The 20,838-nt window shown below is 37.0% G+C and overlaps 1 protein-coding gene across 1 annotated transcript; it reads left to right on the top strand.

Moving 5' to 3' along the window:
• The first annotated feature begins 1,499 nt into the window (after positions 1-1,499).
• Positions 1,500-7,994, top strand: LOC129268821 (potassium voltage-gated channel subfamily A member 2-like). The gene has a single exon (XM_054906316.2). It carries the CDS (start codon positions 2,893-2,895, stop codon positions 4,594-4,596), a length of 1,704 nt encoding a protein of 567 aa, XP_054762291.1. The 5' UTR covers positions 1,500-2,892; the 3' UTR covers positions 4,597-7,994.
• Positions 7,995-20,838: the final 12,844 nt, after the last annotated feature.

Here is a 20,838-nt window from a genome sequence, read left to right as displayed (position 1 = left end):
TTTTTAAATATTCTTTTTCAAAAAAATCTTTTGTTCACTTTTTAATGGGAATTTCATCGTTTCTTGGGTATCATCTTATGAAGCTACTAAAAATGTATACATTGAGAAAATTGACCTAATCCCTTCTGCAATTAAGCTCTTTATATGCTTCACTATCTTTTCATTTCATATCCCCTTCTTATTTTGGACTACTATTGATGTCATTTTGATAATCCCTATATGGTCTTATTTTATCTTCGAAGACTTTTACAAATTCGTTATATTTTGTTATAACAGTAATCATTTATAATATATCCTAATCGATTTTGCACGATACTTTTATTTGAAAAAATATCCAAATCGCAAACGTAATATAAATCAATTATAGTTACCTAGGTTGCTGATGTCATCAGTCTTACTGAAATTGATATAACTATTATCTTTATGAAGTTGTTATGAATTGTAATATCTTTATTGATATCATTATTGGAGTTATTATCACAGATATCACCATTTTCATTCTCCACATTATCATAATTGTTGTAACTAGGTTATAATCGTAAACAGTATAAATCGGATAATTCCGACCATTTAAACGCGAGTTTCCTTTTCGTTTGCAGCTTAATTGTTCTTTGCTTACACTGTAGTACTCGTGTGATGAACTTTTGTTTATCAATAGGTCGAGCTTCACGAAAAAATGCCATATCACTTTCGCTGTTAACGTTTAATCTTCATCACCACCGGCATTATCATTATCATTGTTATCATCACGTGTCACGCCTTGTAAGTAAGATATGATTAAAATATATTTGGCGCTAAAGCATCTACTTGCAATGAATACTGATTTTTTTATGGAAAAAAAAAAGTAAAAAAAAATCGGTTTGGTTGCAATGGAGCTATTGGTATATGATGATAATGAATATATGGCGCTGGTATTTAAGCATATTTAGTGCAATCACATTAACCAGTAATATATATTTAGTAACACATAGGCCTACAGATTCGCTTGTCAATGTATTCGATTCATCTTCCCACCGTCACCATTCGCAATAAACACGAACAATATCACATGTAGAAATTAGCACATCCAAAGAAGACACTACCCGGCTAAAAGACTCCAGCTCGGCGCCAATTATTTTCCCCTCTGTAAGCCTAATCACGAGGTATCACGATTAGACAAAATGAAAAAAAAACCGCATGATTCTGAAAACTCGACATCGATACGTGTTTTAGCGCGATGACGACATCAAGTAATTAACCCGAGCGCTTCGCTACAGCGAGGAGTGGGGAAGAAAATGGGCGACGAGAGAGTTAAGACCATCTCATTCCGCATTCAACATCCTTGTTCATTGTCATCGCAATCGCCTCTTCAAATAGAACACACAAGTGATGCGAGCCCCGTGAGATATAGCAATACTGTAATACACACACGAACACGCGCACATCATCGGCGATGCCTGCGTGTATTATTAAAAAAAGCGAGTGTATACACCGCCGTGAGACCGACATATATTATGCTCATTGGCGTGGAATTACACCAGCACGCTTCGGTCGATTCTTCATTTGGCAGGTCGTAGCCAATGCATTGGAAGTCAGCGAATAGCCATTCAGATTAACGAATAAAGAACAAGAGGTCCAGGCCGGGCGCTGCCAGCTATCTGAACGAGGAGAGTTCATGCTAGCTCTCGCGACTATTTCAGTTCACCGTCGCCATTATAGAGGCTGCTGGTGTACCCGTTCGTTTTGAACGGATCAAAGGAAAGCTTTGGTAGATCGGAACATAGTGTACTGCAGTTTCTCCTTTCATGGCTGTCTTCCCTCCGTGTAACTTGCCTGTGGTTGAAGAAACAAGAGATGGGGATGTGTTCATATCAAGTTATTGATAGGGGGAGGGGTCGACACCCAAAACGCTAGCAACATTGGAAACCGATCTCACATGAACCAAGGAGTTGGATTCCGGGGAACCTGCGAGGAAAACTAACAGGGATACCAAGGAGAGTTTAAGCAAACGTTCATGCACGGCGATATTGAATGTATATGCATAGACGTATGTCTCGTACCCTTTCTGATACAACTCATTGTATATAGAAAGTGGACATCGTTTTTTAACGGAGTCGAGTGGACGATTTATGCTTCAAATCTTCCGACATATATGTAATGACTTCCGGGAAGCTTGTTTTTTGATGATTTTGAAAGGAATGCACCACTGGTCTGTCACTGTTTGGATGTAATTTCAGTTGTTGAAAATTTATTGAAATTCTTTGACCTTGATTCCTTGCGTCTTAGGCATCCAGGCTTTAGGAAAGATAGCTCCTGTTCTGCCAAATCAATTCCATAACTTGGTATAAGATCATATGGTGTTTTCATGGTAAGTACAAAACTAATAACCTGCAAGAGAAGGCATAACTCATCTCTGTAGCTGTTAGGAGATCATTTAAGTTGCTTGTTAAAGGTAACTATTTATCTTTGCTCTTAAATTGTATATCTTTGGCTTATGAACATGATGATATTGTAATCAGTGCACAGAACTAGCATAGCTTTATTTACATTAAGGAACTGATCTCGACAAGAGATCATTAATCTATTTTCAGCGTGAGCAAAGAAACAATTTGACGATTGGTGGCAACTATAAGAAAGCCAGCCTCACCCCTTTGTCCCCTTTCCCCTAATATTTGCTCAACCTGCCGCCCCCTTTCAACGGAATTTAAGTTGCTTCTTGTATTTAGGCGCGCTCCTTTTTTTTTCTTTAATTGTTAAACACCAACCGCCACCATTTTCAACCATAAAATTGATTTGATCGAGCGTTGGGGGTTAAACCCTGCCTGGTCTCGCTCGAACAACAGGCAAAATAGATCCTGGGGTAGGAAAAAACAGCCCAAGACCTCCTTGGCGCCCCCTACGGCAAGTCCAAGGATGGAAGCGGCAATGGCAGGGCTTGAGGCGGCATCGGGTAACCCGTATGCATCCACCCCACGGCACTACGGAAGGTCAATGTCTCATACCCCCAGTGGAGGAAACATCTCTGGCGCTATGAGCAACTGTCGGTCTCTACCTCGACTCCTTGAGCAAGGTGATGACAGCAGTGATAGCGGGGAAGACATGGCAAGCGAAGATCCTGGATGGGAACGCGTTGTCATCAACGTCAGTGGACTCCACTACGAAACACACCTCAAGACTCTGAACCAGTTTCCTAACACTTTACTAGGGAATCCTGAGCGAAGGATCAGGTATTTTGATCCCATTCGGAACGAATACTTTTTCGATCGTAATCGACCGAGCTTTGACGCCATTTTGTACTATTACCAAAGTGGGGGACGGTTGCGAAGGCCTGTCAATGTTCCTATAGATGTCTTCACAGAGGAAATAAAATTCTATGAACTGGGCGATGGAGCATTGACAAAGTACAGAGAGGACGAGGGCTTCATTCAAGATGAGGAAAAAGTATTGCCTACGAATCCCTTGCAAAAGAAAATGTGGCTTCTATTTGAATATCCCGAGTCTTCTAGAATGGCTAGAGTTGTAGCGATCATTTCTGTAAGTGTAATCCTTATATCAATTGTAATTTTCTGTATGGAAACAATGCCAGAGTTCAAAGACGCGCGTAAGATGACGGAGAGTGGATCAGGGGTTACTACTTGTGGAGCGACTATGGCAGCGACTACGGTGCCCACGCCAACTCAATCAGGCAATAGAACGACATCATCGGAGGAAGCAGATGCTGCCTTAAAAAGTGCAGAACTGGCGGCATACTTCCGCCACCCGTTCTTTGTGATCGAAACGTGCTGCATTGTTTGGTTTACTTTCGAAATTCTGGTTCGATTCCTGTCGAGCCCCAGCAAATTGGCCTTTGCAAAAAACGTCATGAATATCATTGACATCATAGCAGTACTTCCATATTTTATACAAGTGGGCACCATGATCGCCCAGTCATCCACAGATACTAACAGCCAGGCTATGTCCTTAGCCATCCTTCGTGTTATCCGACTTGTTCGCGTCTTCAGAATATTCAAGCTTTCGAGGCACTCTCGGGGCTTACAAATTCTTGGTCGAACTTTAAAGGCCAGTATGCGTGAGCTAGGCCTGCTCATATTCTTCCTGTGCATTGGGGTTGTCCTATACTCAAGCGCCGTCTACTTCGCCGATGCTGACAGCTCGGACGAAAACGGCGAACCTATCTTTAAGAGTATCCCCGATGCCTTCTGGTGGGCAGTGGTCACCATGACAACTGTTGGCTATGGTGACATGAAACCCAAAAGTACAGGTGCTAAAATCGTAGGATCGCTCTGCGCAATAACGGGCGTACTGACGATCGCGCTTCCTGTTCCTGTAATCGTGTCCAATTTCAATTATTTTTACCACCGGGAGGACGACGGTGAGGATTCCTCAAACTACTCACATGTATCAAGCTGTCCGTTCCAACAAGCGCCCTCTATTGACGATAGAAGTGAAGGTAATAGTGAGTTGGATCAACATGATTTTGTGGAGATGGAAGAGGGGCTATTAGAATCGTCGAGTAGGAAATCTAATCACAATGGTAATTCAAAGCCAAATAATGTTCAGGGCAACTGTATAAGGAATAATAATCTTAAAATGCTTAGCATAGAAACAGATGTCTAACTATGGCTAATATTATTTTTTTTGTTTCAATTTTGTACAACTTGCCACTAGTACCTTGCATTGCAATAAATGGAGTTATAAGCCTTGCTGACATGAATTTGAAATTACAACTGAGATTAAACAATAACAACCATTCTATGTAAATTACAAGGAATTCATGCGTACACGCGCAGTACCATTTACCGCGCCGCAGCTAACAAGTATTTCCCCCGGTAATTGACGCCAATTTATGCGGCTCTCTCCCCTAAACTCGATTGCTGCGCTTTTATGCATTCTAACCATATTATGATTTTATGCAATGCTCTGTCTGAGAACAATGTAATGTATAAAACAAGATCAAAATATTCCCTGGACGGAGAGCGTTTTGGGTAACGATCAGTATCTTCGAAACAAGCGTAAACACACCTGTATAAAAAAAAGTCTGAATAGAACAAGCAAAGAAATAATCTAGTGATTCTTGAAAAATAGCTATTGAAAATATTTCTCAAGATATAGCAGTGCCTTGTTTATTAGTCATTCGATTGAAGAAAACAAATCATATTTGGTTTAGTTGAGTTTCAGTAGGAGTACATTAAAAATGAACTCCAATATTCCAAACAGATTCCAACTATGATTTTATGCACGGAGCTTGCTGCATTTACACACTTATCCTCACGAACAAAATAGCATTTATAGATGATAGAAAATGGTTTAAAAAGTGGACAAAGAACGCCTAAACACAAAGGCCCATAGTCTGAACTCAGATTCAAATCAAATTCTAGTTCAAAGTTATAAAGTTATGGATTAACTATGGACAGCCAATTGTGGCACAATTTATACTGGTACACGCTCAACTTATCAGATCATTTGACATTGAAATCATTCACATCTGTCTTGAAATGTTAAACAAAATATTGTAGTCATCATGAAAGCAAGGAAAAAGTAAACATAATAAATATATTTACACACATTTTGATTTGTTGGTTTCCCCATAATCTCAGCAGAGAATAAGACAGTGGTCTGGTTTTAACAGAGGCATGAAACACAAAGCTTAACAATCGTCGTAGAACATTTGTCTACGATCGATTGCATTGACTGCAATATACAATCAATCGTGAAAATATTGATCGCTAACATTTGTGTTACGGGACGCTGGACCTTGGAATACGGGCCTAAGGGTTAAAAAAATGTTTGCAAAGGTAAACACTTAGTGTCAAGAAGTGACACTATCACACATGCATTAAAGACAACGGGATTTTTTTTTGTATAGCCCTACAGTCAAGAGGTGACACTATCACACATGCATTAAAAACAATGGGGATTTTTTTACAGCCCTACATTTTATAAGGGATCATCAGTCGCACCTTTGTTCAATAAACGAATGTACAATGGTCATACAAAGAAAAAAAACATCAAATTTGTAACTGTCACATTGTTTTTTTTACGTATACATTCTTGCAAAAATTAGAGCGATGCGTAATTTGTTTATAACGCACAATGCGCCCTAAATGATTCCCCATTTCATTTATTTATTATTATTTTTTAGTGCAAATCTTTCTAAAATTACGGCTCTTTGGATTTTGTAATTAATGTAATTACGACGCATGATATATGTTGAGAGAGTTTAAAGGTTTGGAATTTCCAACAAGATGTAAGCACTGAATTTTAAGCATCATGAGTTTTCCTTTCCTTTGTAAATAAGACAAATATTTATATTCACATTTGTATTAATTTTTATACGAAAATATTGAAAAAAGAACTTAAAATGTAGTCAAACTACACTTTAAAAAAAATCGCACTATGCATATCCTTTAGTGGAACAAATAATTATTTTATGAGTTGTGTTGTTGTACATCTATTAGAAGGTGTTATGAAAAGTCTTTCTGTGTTAATTATAGCTTTCGTACGAAGTAGCCTATTTATATTGCATACCCGACCTAATGTTGCTTATATTGTGTTTAAAAGTCTGGCGCGACGTAGATTAGCATTTAAGTCATAATGTTAAGAATTTCAAAAATATTATAAATCATAACAAAATGCGTATCATGTGACAGAATCTATCATTCTATACATGCTATATATGAAGTATTACAAATATTCATACTTAACAGCGCCAACATATATATTACAACATGAATTGTATTCCTATTCCACATAACGATATTTCTCAACATCAACATTTAATAATGTTTCTTTCCTTCAGAGCAATGAAATAAAGGAAGGAAAGTTACGTTAAGCATTGAGCTAGAGATAAAATATGTATGTATAAATATATAGATATATAGGTACATACGTGTAGATAAATACATAATAGGATCAGAAAACAAACTAAAAGTATATAACTTAATGAGTAAAATATTACTCAAGTACATATCGCAAGGAGAGCTGTGATATAACATAACTGTCTTATCATAATTTTGTAAAAGTTTTCGAAGCACAGAGGCACCAAGGAGACATAATTAATCAAATTATTTTACAACACAAGTAGATGAGTAAAATTCGATTGGAAACAATGACGATTTGAATGGCGATTTGCCATACCTTCTCTTATAAACCACTTCAAAACAGAACGAAGCTGCTATTGTCCACACAAAACACTTATACGATTCGACATAACACGATCATGATGATGACGATGGCGATGATGTTGGTGGTGAAGATTTGTTATTAATCTCTGCATCTTGATTCTATACTGTACAGTTATTGTGCAATCAAAACCATTTACTCTATTCTAATTGTGTACTTCGTTGCATTATCTTGTTCCGGTCTACCGAAGTGAAAGTTCTAGGACTAGGACCCAATCGAAATCATTAAAGGCGAAATCATGATTTATCATATGTTGGCAAAGTGGGAAAATATTTTACACCAAAGAAAGTTTTTTTCTCGAAAAACATTGAACTTATCTGGCATGTCTGAGATGAAGAGAACATGGGAGATTGGCATGAATGTGAGATTGTAATGTGTATGCACGATACACAGGTGGAAGCTTTTATATTGTCCTTGTCGAGAGCATGTATCTTCAAAAGACCTGTCAAGAACTGTATGCATAAATGACGTGAAAGGGGCCCCATCTGTCTAAATATCAACGAGCAGGTTTGATTAATTCATGTATCTATTAATTGGAGAGGAAGTCTAGACGTCAAATGTTATCCCCATTTCTACACTATTTGAATAAAATAGCTTATCAAGCACACTCGATGTATTTCTTAAACGGAAGAAAATAAGTTCATGACAACACGCTACGAAATAGTCCACATTTGTGAAGAAATTCGACTTGGGACAGTATGTTATACATGATGTAATTTTGAATGTGTGCTGCCATTGATTGCGTGTTTCTCTAGCATGTCATTGGATAATAATTCTTCGTTAAATTTGGATAGCCTGTTCAATTACAAAGTGCACGTGCCCCATCTAAATAGAATAAAAAGAAAATGTTACACTGTCCGTCAAGACGGTATTTGATGAGCAGAACATTAATGTAATATTCCTTCTGCGAAATTGATTCCTAAACAGCTGTCCCACCCGCATGCATTCGAAAGCTACAGGTCACACCAACGAAGCCAACTACCAACCGAACAAAGCTGTTGAAGGGCATGCCATTGGTTGGTTTGTTGTAGGGTTCGGTCGATGTGACTGTGTAGCATCACCAGATATTCTAACCAGGCAGATATGACAGCGACCTTGAAAAATAATTTATTTCAAAAGTTCGGCAGCTGACTGTGGCAAAACATGCGCCTACATCTGAACATAGATTAGAAACCCCATCGTTATTCAAATCCTCACCGATTGCATTGAAACATTTTCATCTCCAAATGATATGAAAGCACTCCATGTATACAAATAGATTGGCAAGCCCCATGGTAGACCAACATGTAGACACGATATTGAGCAAATATCTGAACAACACTGACCTTTCCAAACTACGTAGTTGAGTCCTCTTCAAGAAAAGCACTTCAGAATATCATGTTGATTTTCAATATCTTATTTGAGAAGTGACTCTCCTAGAGTGTACAGATTTCTGGGGGTTTAACTCGATCTCTTCGAGCACCTGGAGAGCTTTTCATGAAACAAATATTCGGTGTTTTTTTATATTGAAACTGTTATAAGCTACTGAAACTACTGCATCTGATTGGCTGGAATCAAATTAGTCAGGGAAAACTACTGAAAAGATCCTTCTTTGTATTATTAGATATATACGTTTGTCTTGAACGCACTTTTTGGTCATTTTAACTCTTTGTACATCGTGTATAGGTTTTGATATCATTCTGACAAAGATAACTTTGCCATCTCTCTATTTAGTGATACAATAAATGAAGGGTTACTTGAATCATATGTTACATACTTTCAGAATAATTAATGATTTATATTTGAAGAAGCCAATGCATTTCTTGACGCTAATTGACAATTTTTTTTAATAGAACTGCTTTTTTTGCATTCCCGACTCTCTCCAAATTACAAACGGCAGGGCACCTAACATATATATATATATATATATATGATATATTTTACCTCCCCCTTCACACACATGTTTTCAGCGGAATTTCCTACAACCTTTATTGATATTCCCTTTTCCAGAGACACTTGAGACTGTGGTTGAAATCATACGTAATTGGAATGCTACCAGAAGGTCGTATGTTCTCTTTTACATCATTTTCGCGATCCTCACACAAATGAGGATGTTGCCATTATAGAAAATGTACCTTTCACAGCGGAAAGTCTGTGATACTAATCGAAGTTAATAAACAATACATATGGAACAGATTAGAAGAAAAGAAAAAATATTTAGCCTTATATTAGGAAGAATTTGTTTTCTGGATTTTTTTTTTGCGATCTTATTTTCCAGAAAAGCGCCACAAGTCCAAAACATACAATTCTGAATGCAGCACAATCGACTTTAAGTGGAGAGGTCAGTACAAAACAATATTTCAATTTATTACAATTTATTTCAATTTCATGATTACATTACCTTACAGTTATTAAAATTATGAATATCCCATATCCATTCAATTCCATAACACCTTAAAGCGAGGTGATATTTTGAATTATTAGCGTTCGTATATTTTAAACAAACTTGTTCCGACTATAATTGTCAAAAATCTAATCAACGAGAACAAGTACATGAAAACATAATTATCAATACCTGAATGATTTATAGACATCGAAGGTGCATTTTTATTCTCATAAAATATTGGGAGTTATGCCATCTCCACATTACATGAAATTAGGCTGATAAAGCAAATCTACTATACAAGATTCTAATGCTAACATGGCTAACTGCATGCAACTATTGAACGCGATAATTCATTCTTTGAACCTCATACTACATACTAAGTATTACACACATCCTTGCCGCAATATGCACGCACCAAACATACACGCTTTACCCACACATCGAATTTGAAATATGATATACATGTACAATAATGCCCAAACACCCAACGCGGTGCTATATCCATCTTCGTTGATGAACACAAATCAGTTTGGATTGAGTGTGTGGGTGGGGATTGTGCGATGACACATGGGGCGTGAGGGACCTAAAAGGGGACTGGTCATAGTTGCTAATGAGATTCAGTCGCCCCATTAGTTAATTACAGGATAGCACTGGCAGGATTATAGATTGTCTCCCAATGGAGATAGCGAAAGGCAGGGAGAGAGAGAGTGAGAGTGAGAGAGAGAGGGAATGAAAAAGACAAGAGGGAGAGGAGAAAGAACGGGAGTGCGTGTGAGAGAGAATAGTATGTATGTCTATAGAAATGCAAATGCCCCCACACACATCATGGAAATATTTATACGCAGCTATGAGGAGCGTAAATCACTCCCAAATGCACAATTATTATTATTACAAAATCACGATACCTCTAATTCCTAGAATAACTTCACACTTATTATTATTTTCATATTTTGTTCATATTGCCATAATTTGTCAAAAGTTCCTAACTATTAGACACTTCTTATAAGTTAACTTCACATTTTCTTGCTATTTTTCCCATTAGATGGGAATCAATTTTTATCCAAAGATTATTGGAACAAAGTGGACGAGTGGGGGAGGGGGGTAAGAGAGAGAGAAAAAAATGAGAGAAAAAGTTCAAGATAGAAGAGAATAGACATGATACAGAAATGAAGGAAGATGAATGAATACATCTAAATACATATATGGAGAGAGAAGTTGATAGAGAGATGGAGAGAGAGAGATTGAATCGGTGGAATGAGAAAGGGAGGGAGAGATATGGTGGAACTCGTGAGAGAAGGGATAATGCATTGATTGAGGTTTTATCACTATTTACTCTTTAAAACTGAATTTTCCTCTATCACGTAATTATTGGACTGTCTCATTTAAACACTCGCTTAAGCAGATGGTTAGCCGAAAGTAATTAGCCTGACAGTCAGGTGAAATATTTTTTTTGTGCAAAATCTTTCATGCAACCAGGCCATGGCTGTCACGCAAAATTTAGATTAATAAGTCTTTAATAAAAATTTAATCGTCAGAAAAAAAAAAATGTAAATAAGTTAGGTAGTGCATTTCAAATGAATTTGGATAAACATGACTTGAAAGCCAAAAGAGCCAAACATGAATGACTGAATTAATCTGAGTTTTCCCGTTTCAATTTGTAGTTGGTAAAGGAAAGCACATCATCCGACATTTCTAAACATCCACACAAATCAGGGAGGCTTTCCAACGCGAGTACGTTGTGGTTATCATATTCTTTGATTCAATAGCCCGCAATACATTACGCAATTTACCACGAAATATGGTGTATAAAAAGTATAGCGATTAAATACTGATATTGTATAACAAGAACAGCGACAACTACAGTATGATGAGCACAGCAAAATATATGATTCAGACACACACACGCTTCCACTGTTGGGAAGAACGTTATATCACGCAGTGTGTTCAAAGTGTGTTCACAGTGTGAGCCACGTAAATATGTGACGCGCACTTAAAATGTTAGAACAGTGTGGGTATGATGTGAATTTCACACTGTGAACATCCCAACAGTGTGAGTTTCCCAGTGTGTTCACATCGTTATGACCATGGAGCATTTTCTACGGAGACATTCTCTACAACGCACAAATTCATTTGAGAATGCAAGTCAAATCACAACGGAGAGCTGAGAGGCTCTTGTCGAAAGTTGGTGGACCGGGACAGCATCGGAATCTCTTGACTCTGGACAACGACATATTTTCAATTGTTCATCCGGCGCAAATTTTCGAATAATCTGCTGTCCTAGTCCACCAACTTTTTACAACGCCTCTCAGCTGTTTATTTTAATTTGACTTGCATTTTCAAAGAAATCGATGCGTTGTAGAGATTGTTTCCGTAGTAAATGCGAAAAAATCCCTAATTTTTCACACTGGAAACACTGTTGGACAACATGTGGGACACTTTGATGTTTCCAGCATTAACTACGTTCATTTGTATGCTCCCTGCAATCCATTTGATACACATTCTTTATTTCCTATTAACATAAACTTTATCACAGTTTGACCTTGCAAAAGTATGTATATAATTCTGCAAGGTCAATTTATGACTGGCTACCAGTAGTAATATATTATGTTACTTCTGATGTACAATTATTGTAATCACATTCGCTCTAAGGAGACTTTTGCGGTCCATTTCAGTTTCAATACGGTATGATATTATTCCTGGCATGCGTACTTATTAATTTTTGCAATACAATTTATTACTAATAATAATTTATTTTCAAAAAAATGTTATTCTTAATAGCAAGAAAGGTGATTAAGCATCAACTTGCCATGACCAATAAATAATATAAATGATATAAATAATAATAACGATATTATTAATAATAATGATGATAATAATCATAAGTCTTATTTACCCAGGGTAACCACTGCAGCCATAAGCTGTTCTTCCAGCAAATCATGTATAATATGTTAATAGTACCCTTCTCCATTTTCATACGTCGAGCGCCTGACAAAATGGCAGAAGGTCCCAAAGACCTCCTGATCATTAGGCGGGCGCTCTGCCAATGAACCACCATTCTCACAATGCACGTCGGCATACGCAGGCTAAAGCTTTTCGGTGTGACAGGCGTTTTTAGTAATGGAGAAAATAATGACCCGTTTTATCAAAAGCTGCATCTAAACTGGCTACAATTAGATATCTATTTCTCCCATCTCAACGCAAGAGCGTTGAAATCATAGTCTTGCTAGGAGACCTTCATTAAATCACTTGTTTTCCCAGTTCCCTTATTTTTTTCAAGGAATGGTAACCTTTATTTCTTTGATAATACTAATACTACTACCACTACTACTAATAATAATGATATTAATAATAAAATAATAATAATAATAATATGCAGCATTTATATAGCGATTAATACAAATGTTTCTAAGCGCTGCATACTATTATCCCGTCTTTAGCACGATAGAGTGAAATATACATAGAAAGGAAGAAAGACACATATAAGGAGAGACAGAAATAGAAAGGCAATATATATATATATAATATACAAAGAGAAACAGAGAGTGAGAGAAACGTAGATACAGGAAGATAGTGGATGATGATTATATTAACCAAGAATCTGAGATAACATTTTGAACCCATGATGGATCGCCAACAGAATTTCACGGGTTTTCAATAATAGCCCTCTGTTAACATGGTTAATGGATTTGCAAATGCACCCAGCCAATTTACTCTGTCTGAAATATGCTAATCTCGTGACATTAGATTATCACTGCGGATGAGTGTGCGAGGGATTATTTCAACACGGTTTCCGTGGTTACGCCTACATCATCCTAGCAATTTATGATATCCAGGGTTCCCGCGTAATACACCGGCTTTATCCTTAAAGATTCATATAATTTCAATCTCCCTCTCTTCCCCTTTTATTCAGCCCTCTGCCAATATAATCCCTCTCTCCCCTTCTCTTTCTTTCTATCTCAGGTCTTCTCCATTATTTTACGAAAAGACATTTATATCCGTACGTAAAAGCGACATTTACAAAACTGCATCTCTATTGTTCACTCTCTCTAACTGTGCCTTTTTGATTGGGCTGCCTGTCGTAGTGTGTGTGAGGGTGTGTGTGTGTGTGTGGTTGTGTGTATCCCCTGTCTATTTCTTCACCTATTCTCTATTTCTCTTTCTGTACCCCTTCCCCCTCTCTCGCTCTCTTTCTCTACATGCATTCCTATTTATGTGTATCTACATTTCCATTTCTATTCGTACTCTGCAGGCCCTCTTCGTTGTAAACCTTTGCTTTACTCTAATCGTAATATTTTAAAGGGAAATGCAATTACCCAATGAATTGAGTTAGTTGTGCCACATAATTCAATAAAAAAATAGTCCATGAACTACCGGATCATAAGTACGGATGAGGGTGGTTTTATCTGAGAGTACGCATAATTGATTGAGATTTGATTAGATTTCATTCTGCACTAGGTAAAATGGGTCCCTATCTACGTAAATACCATATCTTGACCAAGTAAACGGAAATATAGTTGTAATGTCTAACCGCCACTGAAAAAGTTGAAATGTAATGTAATCCGCAGTATTTATATAAGAAATAATGCAAAATACGGCTGGAATTTTGGATGTGATAACAAGTGTAAGTGAATCTTATCTCTCTTTTATTTATTTATCCAGCTTTTTATTTATTTATATATTTATTTTCTTTTCCTTATTATTTTTCTTACTTATCTTTACCATTGAAATATCATCGTCGTTATCATGATCTACATAATATCATCGCGGCAAATAACGATTCAGTGTAAAACAATTCATCGGATTGCTGTCACTTCGTCATTATCACCACCAACGTGACCATCATCAAAACCACCACCACCACCATCATCATCATCATATTTATCCTGATCACCGTATTCATTATCGCTTTCCTGATTAGTACAAAATAGCTTCATCTTTAAATGCCGCTGATACTTCCTTAGGAACATGGCATGTAGCAAACAAACAAAAAATGATATAAACTGTATCAATCATGAAGAATATAATGAACATATATGTAAACGAATATATTGTAATTATAAACATGATGAAGATGAATATATAAATGAAGATAAATTCCCACTTTTATGATTTAAAGAGTATGTTGGGTCGATCAAACTCACTGACAAATTAATGAATATTGCTTGCAGCGTTCTTATTGCATGAAACCATCCTATTTCATACAAAAAATCATACATGCCACGTAATAAGCTCAACATTCGAACAATATCGATTCAAGCGTTTTATTGCTTTTTTTTTCAAATACGTGAATGCGATATTATGTATCACAATAAATTGCGTAGGTTTTATTATCGTAATTATTCATAAAATGCTGCATATTGGATGTTTAGATTAGGAAATTGAAGAGCCTCGTTTTTCCACCTCCACAAAAACCGTATCTTTCTAATAGGGACCTTCATACCTCATCTGTTTTCATTTCAATCATTTCTTTCGGATGAGAATTCGTCCAAAAATCTTAAGATGTATCTTTATTTCCTAGTACAGACTGTCGATTTCTAATTCTGTGTAGTATTATTTGCCAAATTCATGCATGGACCTCTGCCTTGAATCTAAATTACATTACGTTACGGTGAAGATTAAATTTAAATGTCACTCATTTATAAGAGGAACAGCAGATTCCAGTGGCTATTTTGCAAGCCTTAGTCCACCACGGACTGGGCCTATTATTTGTAGTAGGTCCATGACCACGGTAAAGTGAAAGTTGAATCTGAAGGTCGTGGATAGTATACCTTCTGTGATTTGTGAAAAAGTCAAGTCGTCAAGCAAAGTTTCTCACAATTTCGTATCTTTTTCTGATGTTTTCATCTCATTGCATTTTTGGGCATTAGTAGGGTTTACTATCAGCACGGATACATAGTTATATCGGATAGAAACGTGGTAAACTTGAAGCCCGGGTATAGGTTTCAAGTTAAGATTAATATAAGTTCAACCGCGAGCAATGATGGAGCGCGTGGAACGGACAGCACACTTAATACATTGTCTTTATTGATACTACACACATTTAGTCAAGCATGCGTATATAAGGTAATATCAGTCTGTCTTGACTTGAGTTTACATGGGAATTAGAAGACACGAGATTCAGTGGAATGCGAGGTAATGGCCAGTGATGAATGTGCATCTTAGGGGGCTCAGCGAAATATGCTGTCCCATCTTTCCTTTGCCTATCAGGATATTGTCGCACGAGGGATCGTGATATAACGGTTTCACATTTAATATGAGGGAATGTGAAATAATACACATAGACATTGTAGCACCCATTGGCTACTACAGAGTTCCACTGAGGGTTATTGATAAAACCACTAATCCCGTGAACACCCTTATTTTAAAGTGTCAGATTCTCCATGTAAGCTGGTGAGAGACGGTGTTTTAAAATAAAATCCATGAAAGAGAGTTTGCTGGTGTTCTTCACTGCCGTCATCCCTGAACCAACCCCTTAACCCCTCCCAACACCTCCCTACACCGTTGATCATCCTTCGCCCTTTCCCTACATCAGTTCGGGAGACACAGTGTAAGATTCCGGTGTTAAATGTACACCATTACTGTTTACAGATGCCCACACCAAGCATTTGTCAGCGTTGCATTCATGGTGTTAGTTCAAATTCCATTGGTGCTATTATGACATATAATCTGTGTTATTTTAGTACTAAATGGTGTTAAGTTCGAATTCCATGGTGTAATTCTTACGCCTAAGGGTTTGGGCTTGTAATGAACGCGATTGGTGTCACACTTAACACCGAGGTTTTTACAGTCTGTGCGGAAAAGGGTACGCGAAATGTGATATGAATCACTGAATGAAAGGACCATGATCACACCAGTAGTAAGTTTACGTTTGTTTGAGTTCAACAACGAAGCATGGTTTGCAACCCCACCCCTCCTCTGCCCCGCCCCGCCCCACCCCTCCCATTTTTTTCAACGGTACAGTCACATGTGCGCATGTGCGTGGAACTGGACACGATTTAGTATAGATATTTATAGCCCCCATGCCAAACATGTCTTACAGGTGTAGACTGTACTAGCGGATTCATAGATAGTGTTGGCCGTGCAAGTCAAGGAACGAATTCTTAATTAGTAGTTAGTCCAATAATTTAGATAATGAGGAAATTGTTTGGTTAATATGTTCTAAAACAAAACAAAGTAATTCCTCCAGGATGACAAGGAATAACTGTATAAGGCACAGAGTTTGACATTAACAACAAATTATGGACGTCTTTTTTTATGCTCACTCGTAAGGTCTGTTATAAAGTATCACGACATGTATAATTATGTCAGATAAATAGAAAAAAGTGCTAAAACATTTAAGAAACGTGTCTACGTGTCATTGTAAGAGCAAAAAACAACAAAACAAAATGACTATACCGTTTAGTCGAATTGCCCCTTACCAAAATACTCTGATGCCGGAGATAGCTATATACTGAGATTGATGGATAGATCAAATTATATATAAATAAATGTGTATGAATGGAGAGAGCTGGAAAATAGATCAACATTTGGATGCGAGATACAGACAAACAAAAACGGCAGTATTTTCCTCCCCTTTCTGACAGTATTATCCGCCATTTTGAGGGAGGTGGTAAAAATTCACCTAAAAAGTCCCAAGGCAGAAAACCACATAAATGGTCGTGATTTTTTACCTGATTGCTAAGAAAGCATGAATGTCTGTAAGCAAGCAACCAGAGGACCGACAGCTTAAGGTCCTCTCCGAGGGACTGACCCAGGTTTGGGAAACACTGAAATTCAGCATTGGTTCCAAGACTTGCACGTTTCTAAACAAATCGAGAATAGTTAATTAGCAATGTTCTGTTATTATCCGTCGAAACCTCTCCTGTTCTTTTGAAACCTTTCACCCTCTGCGAAATAGCCACACGACTCACCCGGGCTCATGGGGCATTGCTTACGTCACGACCCTATAATGATTGCTACTGGTATTAAGTCGTCACTGTACAAAAGCAATGTCGATTTTAGAATTTAAGAGGAGATAGGTCTAACCGGTATCAAATTTTAGAACTTATCTTCTTTCTTAGTAGCGATGAAAAAAAATGCATTGTGATTAGGGAGACTATTTTTATTGATCAGAATGAATAAATCTGAGATTCATGTTACAGGTTTGGGGCTCAACAAACAAACCTTTACGTATTACTCTTTTAATCGAAATACGTTTTTGCGTACGCCCATGCAACGAGTGTCTAGGTGTATAGGTATGAATATTTGCGCCAAATGTGTGTTAGACTACAAAAACATTTCCCGGTTATGTTTGTTTTTCTCCATTTCATTTAGAAATTTATTTATTCTAAGATCATTGAGTCAATCATTCCAATCATGGACAATCAGTTTTGAGGGATTACGAAGAAAAAGTGGATCGCTCTAAAAATCATTATCTCTCATATTTTACCGGCCAAGGCAGCATTTTGGGTAATGGGGTCAATGTGCGCTCGCCGCAGTGCAGCTCCATACGCTAGCATATCATGCATTATATAATGGACAATGGCGCCACCTAATGCGCGCACCAACCTCCGGTAATGGCGCCGTGATGGAGATAAGAGGCCTAACATGAGCCCGGTGGTCTCGAGTGAGTTATCCGGCTCCTGCGATGGTAAAGACGCCCGAAATAAAGCGCGCGGCGATCCTACGTAACTTGTACTCAATAATCACGTGATCTTTGAAAGCAAATTCCCACACAATCACGTGACCTGTATTCACGCAAGAACAAAAACAAAAATTACACGTGTAGTTACTTTGTGTAGAATCATCCGTGTCAAACTATGCAATATGGTATGTAATCCTCAAGTATTTAAGCCCACTCGGCCTAATGCGCCCAGGGCATGAAGATGCACTGCATATAGTCGTTATTCGTAGCTGAACTATCCCGAGTCTTTGTATAAAATGGGGCTTGGTTTATTAGTGTAGCTAGGTCGAAAATATGAGACATCTGTTTGTGGAAATGGTAGCGGAAATGTCATTGGATCAGGCGATGAGAGACAGTCACGGACGGTGATTGCAGGTACCGTTTCATTACACATTTAAAATAACTACTGTAAGTGCCTGGTCACGTGAGATAATTCAACCAATCAATTGACAAGTATCCATATTATCATTTTATAAAGCCAACTTTTAATGGCTAAATATATCCAATGCGTGTAATTCATAGGTCATATATCTCTGTGCAAGGTCCTATAGACACGCAAGACAGGGTCACTCGTCTGTGATGCAGCTTCATTTAAACCAATCGAGTCTATCGTTTATAGTTCTTTACACGGTATTACAAGCTTAACAACATGCATACAATTTTATACAACCTTTCTTTATGTATGAGCTTACGTTTTTTAAAAGATTTTCGAAGAGCGTTTAAACAAATATCGTTCATAATTAATTAACGACGTTTAAGTTTTAAGCAACGCATATTGGAAATTAAACATTGATGTTAAAATCTGTAAAAATATTTTTTAAGGAAAATACTTGATCAGTTCATAACCAGGTTGCACAAAACGATATTTGTATAAGAACAATATATAAATATATATATATATATTTCGGGTGCTTTGGCTCAACAGAAGATACCCCAGAATAAGCACCAGTGTTGGATTCTGGAGTCAGATTAGGGCAGATGGCTTGGTATATTGAGAAGTGTTCCTGTTCTATTCCTTCCCCTTCACAAAATATCCCGAATTTATCAAGGTTATTAAGACAAAATGATAGACACCGACCTGGTTTCAGTATATCATATAATTGATTGTTTAATTATGAAAAAAGAACAGCGAAGTTCCCTCTTTTTCAGAATGTGTATGTATCTGAATATTTGAATATACCATGTAACTTTATTCACCGTATGACATAAATGAGGCTTTAGCCTTTTGCGGCGCACTGAACTGGATGTGAGGAGTTTGGCTCGGACCTTGCAGTGGAAGTGCAGATAAAACTCATGGTTAGCAACTATTTACTGAACCCAAACTTTTCTTTCATTAGGATGAAAGGGAATACATGTATTTTGTCAATATTTCCTTTTTTAAACACTTACCCAGTACCACAGAAGTTAGCTTTAACGTCATTGATAAACCTTGTGTATTATTCTGCTCTGATAAAAAGTTCAGTTATCGAATTCTTACTTTTTGCATATATTCTTGTACCTTATGACATCTGATGAACGATTACCCAATAACCCTTTATGTCAAGCATGGATTTTATTTTCATTTTTCACCGAATCGATTTTGTGAAAGAATTACACTATTTTTTATCTTTTAATTTTAATGTTTTCTTGCTTGTCAGGCTAACAACGATCTAAATGAATAGGTTTGCGTAACTGAGGTGTTTAGCATCAGTTGTTAATCCCTTCACAACTGTTGAGTGAATATTACTATTATTTTCATTTCAAGTCAGTAAAGAGCTAACACAATATTATAAATGAAACCGTCGAAATGAGTATACAAGATGTAAAGGGCCGTAAAATGACAAGTTATTTACGAGACAGATGTCAAAGTCATCTTTATATGTCGTTTACGCAGTGTAATTATATTTATATTGACAGTAAAAGCTGTCTGAATACCGGAGATAAAGACGTAGTGCTTTCCCAATGGCCACTATCTGAAAGTGTGTGTTTTGTTTACAGGACACCATAGGCAGATAACCTTTGACATTTCGCTGCGCCGATGTGAGGGAAGAGCGCGGTATTATGTGGGCTTTATTAAATGCACTGCGATGCGTGTACGAAATGCATATTGATAATCAAGGGTTGTTATATTTCGTAGTGCCTCAGTTGAAAAATCCCTTTGATAATGGAAAGCTTTCCGAGACAATTTAGTTTCATCTGTAGAGGATAGTGGGATTGAGATGAAAAAGGGGGAGACATGAAAATTTCTTTATCATGCTTAAAAATAATATAACCCAGAGTTTGGCATTCAAATTCTTTTTACCAATTTCGAAGACTCTCAAACTCATTAAGTCATTTCTTTATATTTTCAGAGAGTCACATATTCATGTTTGTAGAACAGTCTCTTAAACCTATCAAGAGAGAAAAAAATATATAAACATATGTTCTTAGAAATAGCGATTGAACAGTGCCTTTCATTAGTTGGATATCTAAGAACATCCTTTTTTTAATCATATATCCAAAATTCAAAGTAACTGCAAGCATTAGTAAAAACTATAATTATGCACAACGTAATGATTTTGTTCATTTTATACGAAGTAAACATTTTCAAACATTTATCTAGGGCTTCATTTTTTAAAATCTGTTGTTCCCTACCAATTCAACTTTGCGTAGAAACTAATACCCTCTAGAA

The sequence above is a fragment of the Lytechinus pictus genome, chromosome 9, assembly GCF_037042905.1.
Source record: "Lytechinus pictus isolate F3 Inbred chromosome 9, Lp3.0, whole genome shotgun sequence".
In the NCBI taxonomy this organism is placed as follows: domain Eukaryota; kingdom Metazoa; phylum Echinodermata; class Echinoidea; order Temnopleuroida; family Toxopneustidae; genus Lytechinus; species Lytechinus pictus.
Note: the sequence above shows the minus strand (reverse complement) of the source record. Positions and strands in the feature narration are given on the sequence as shown.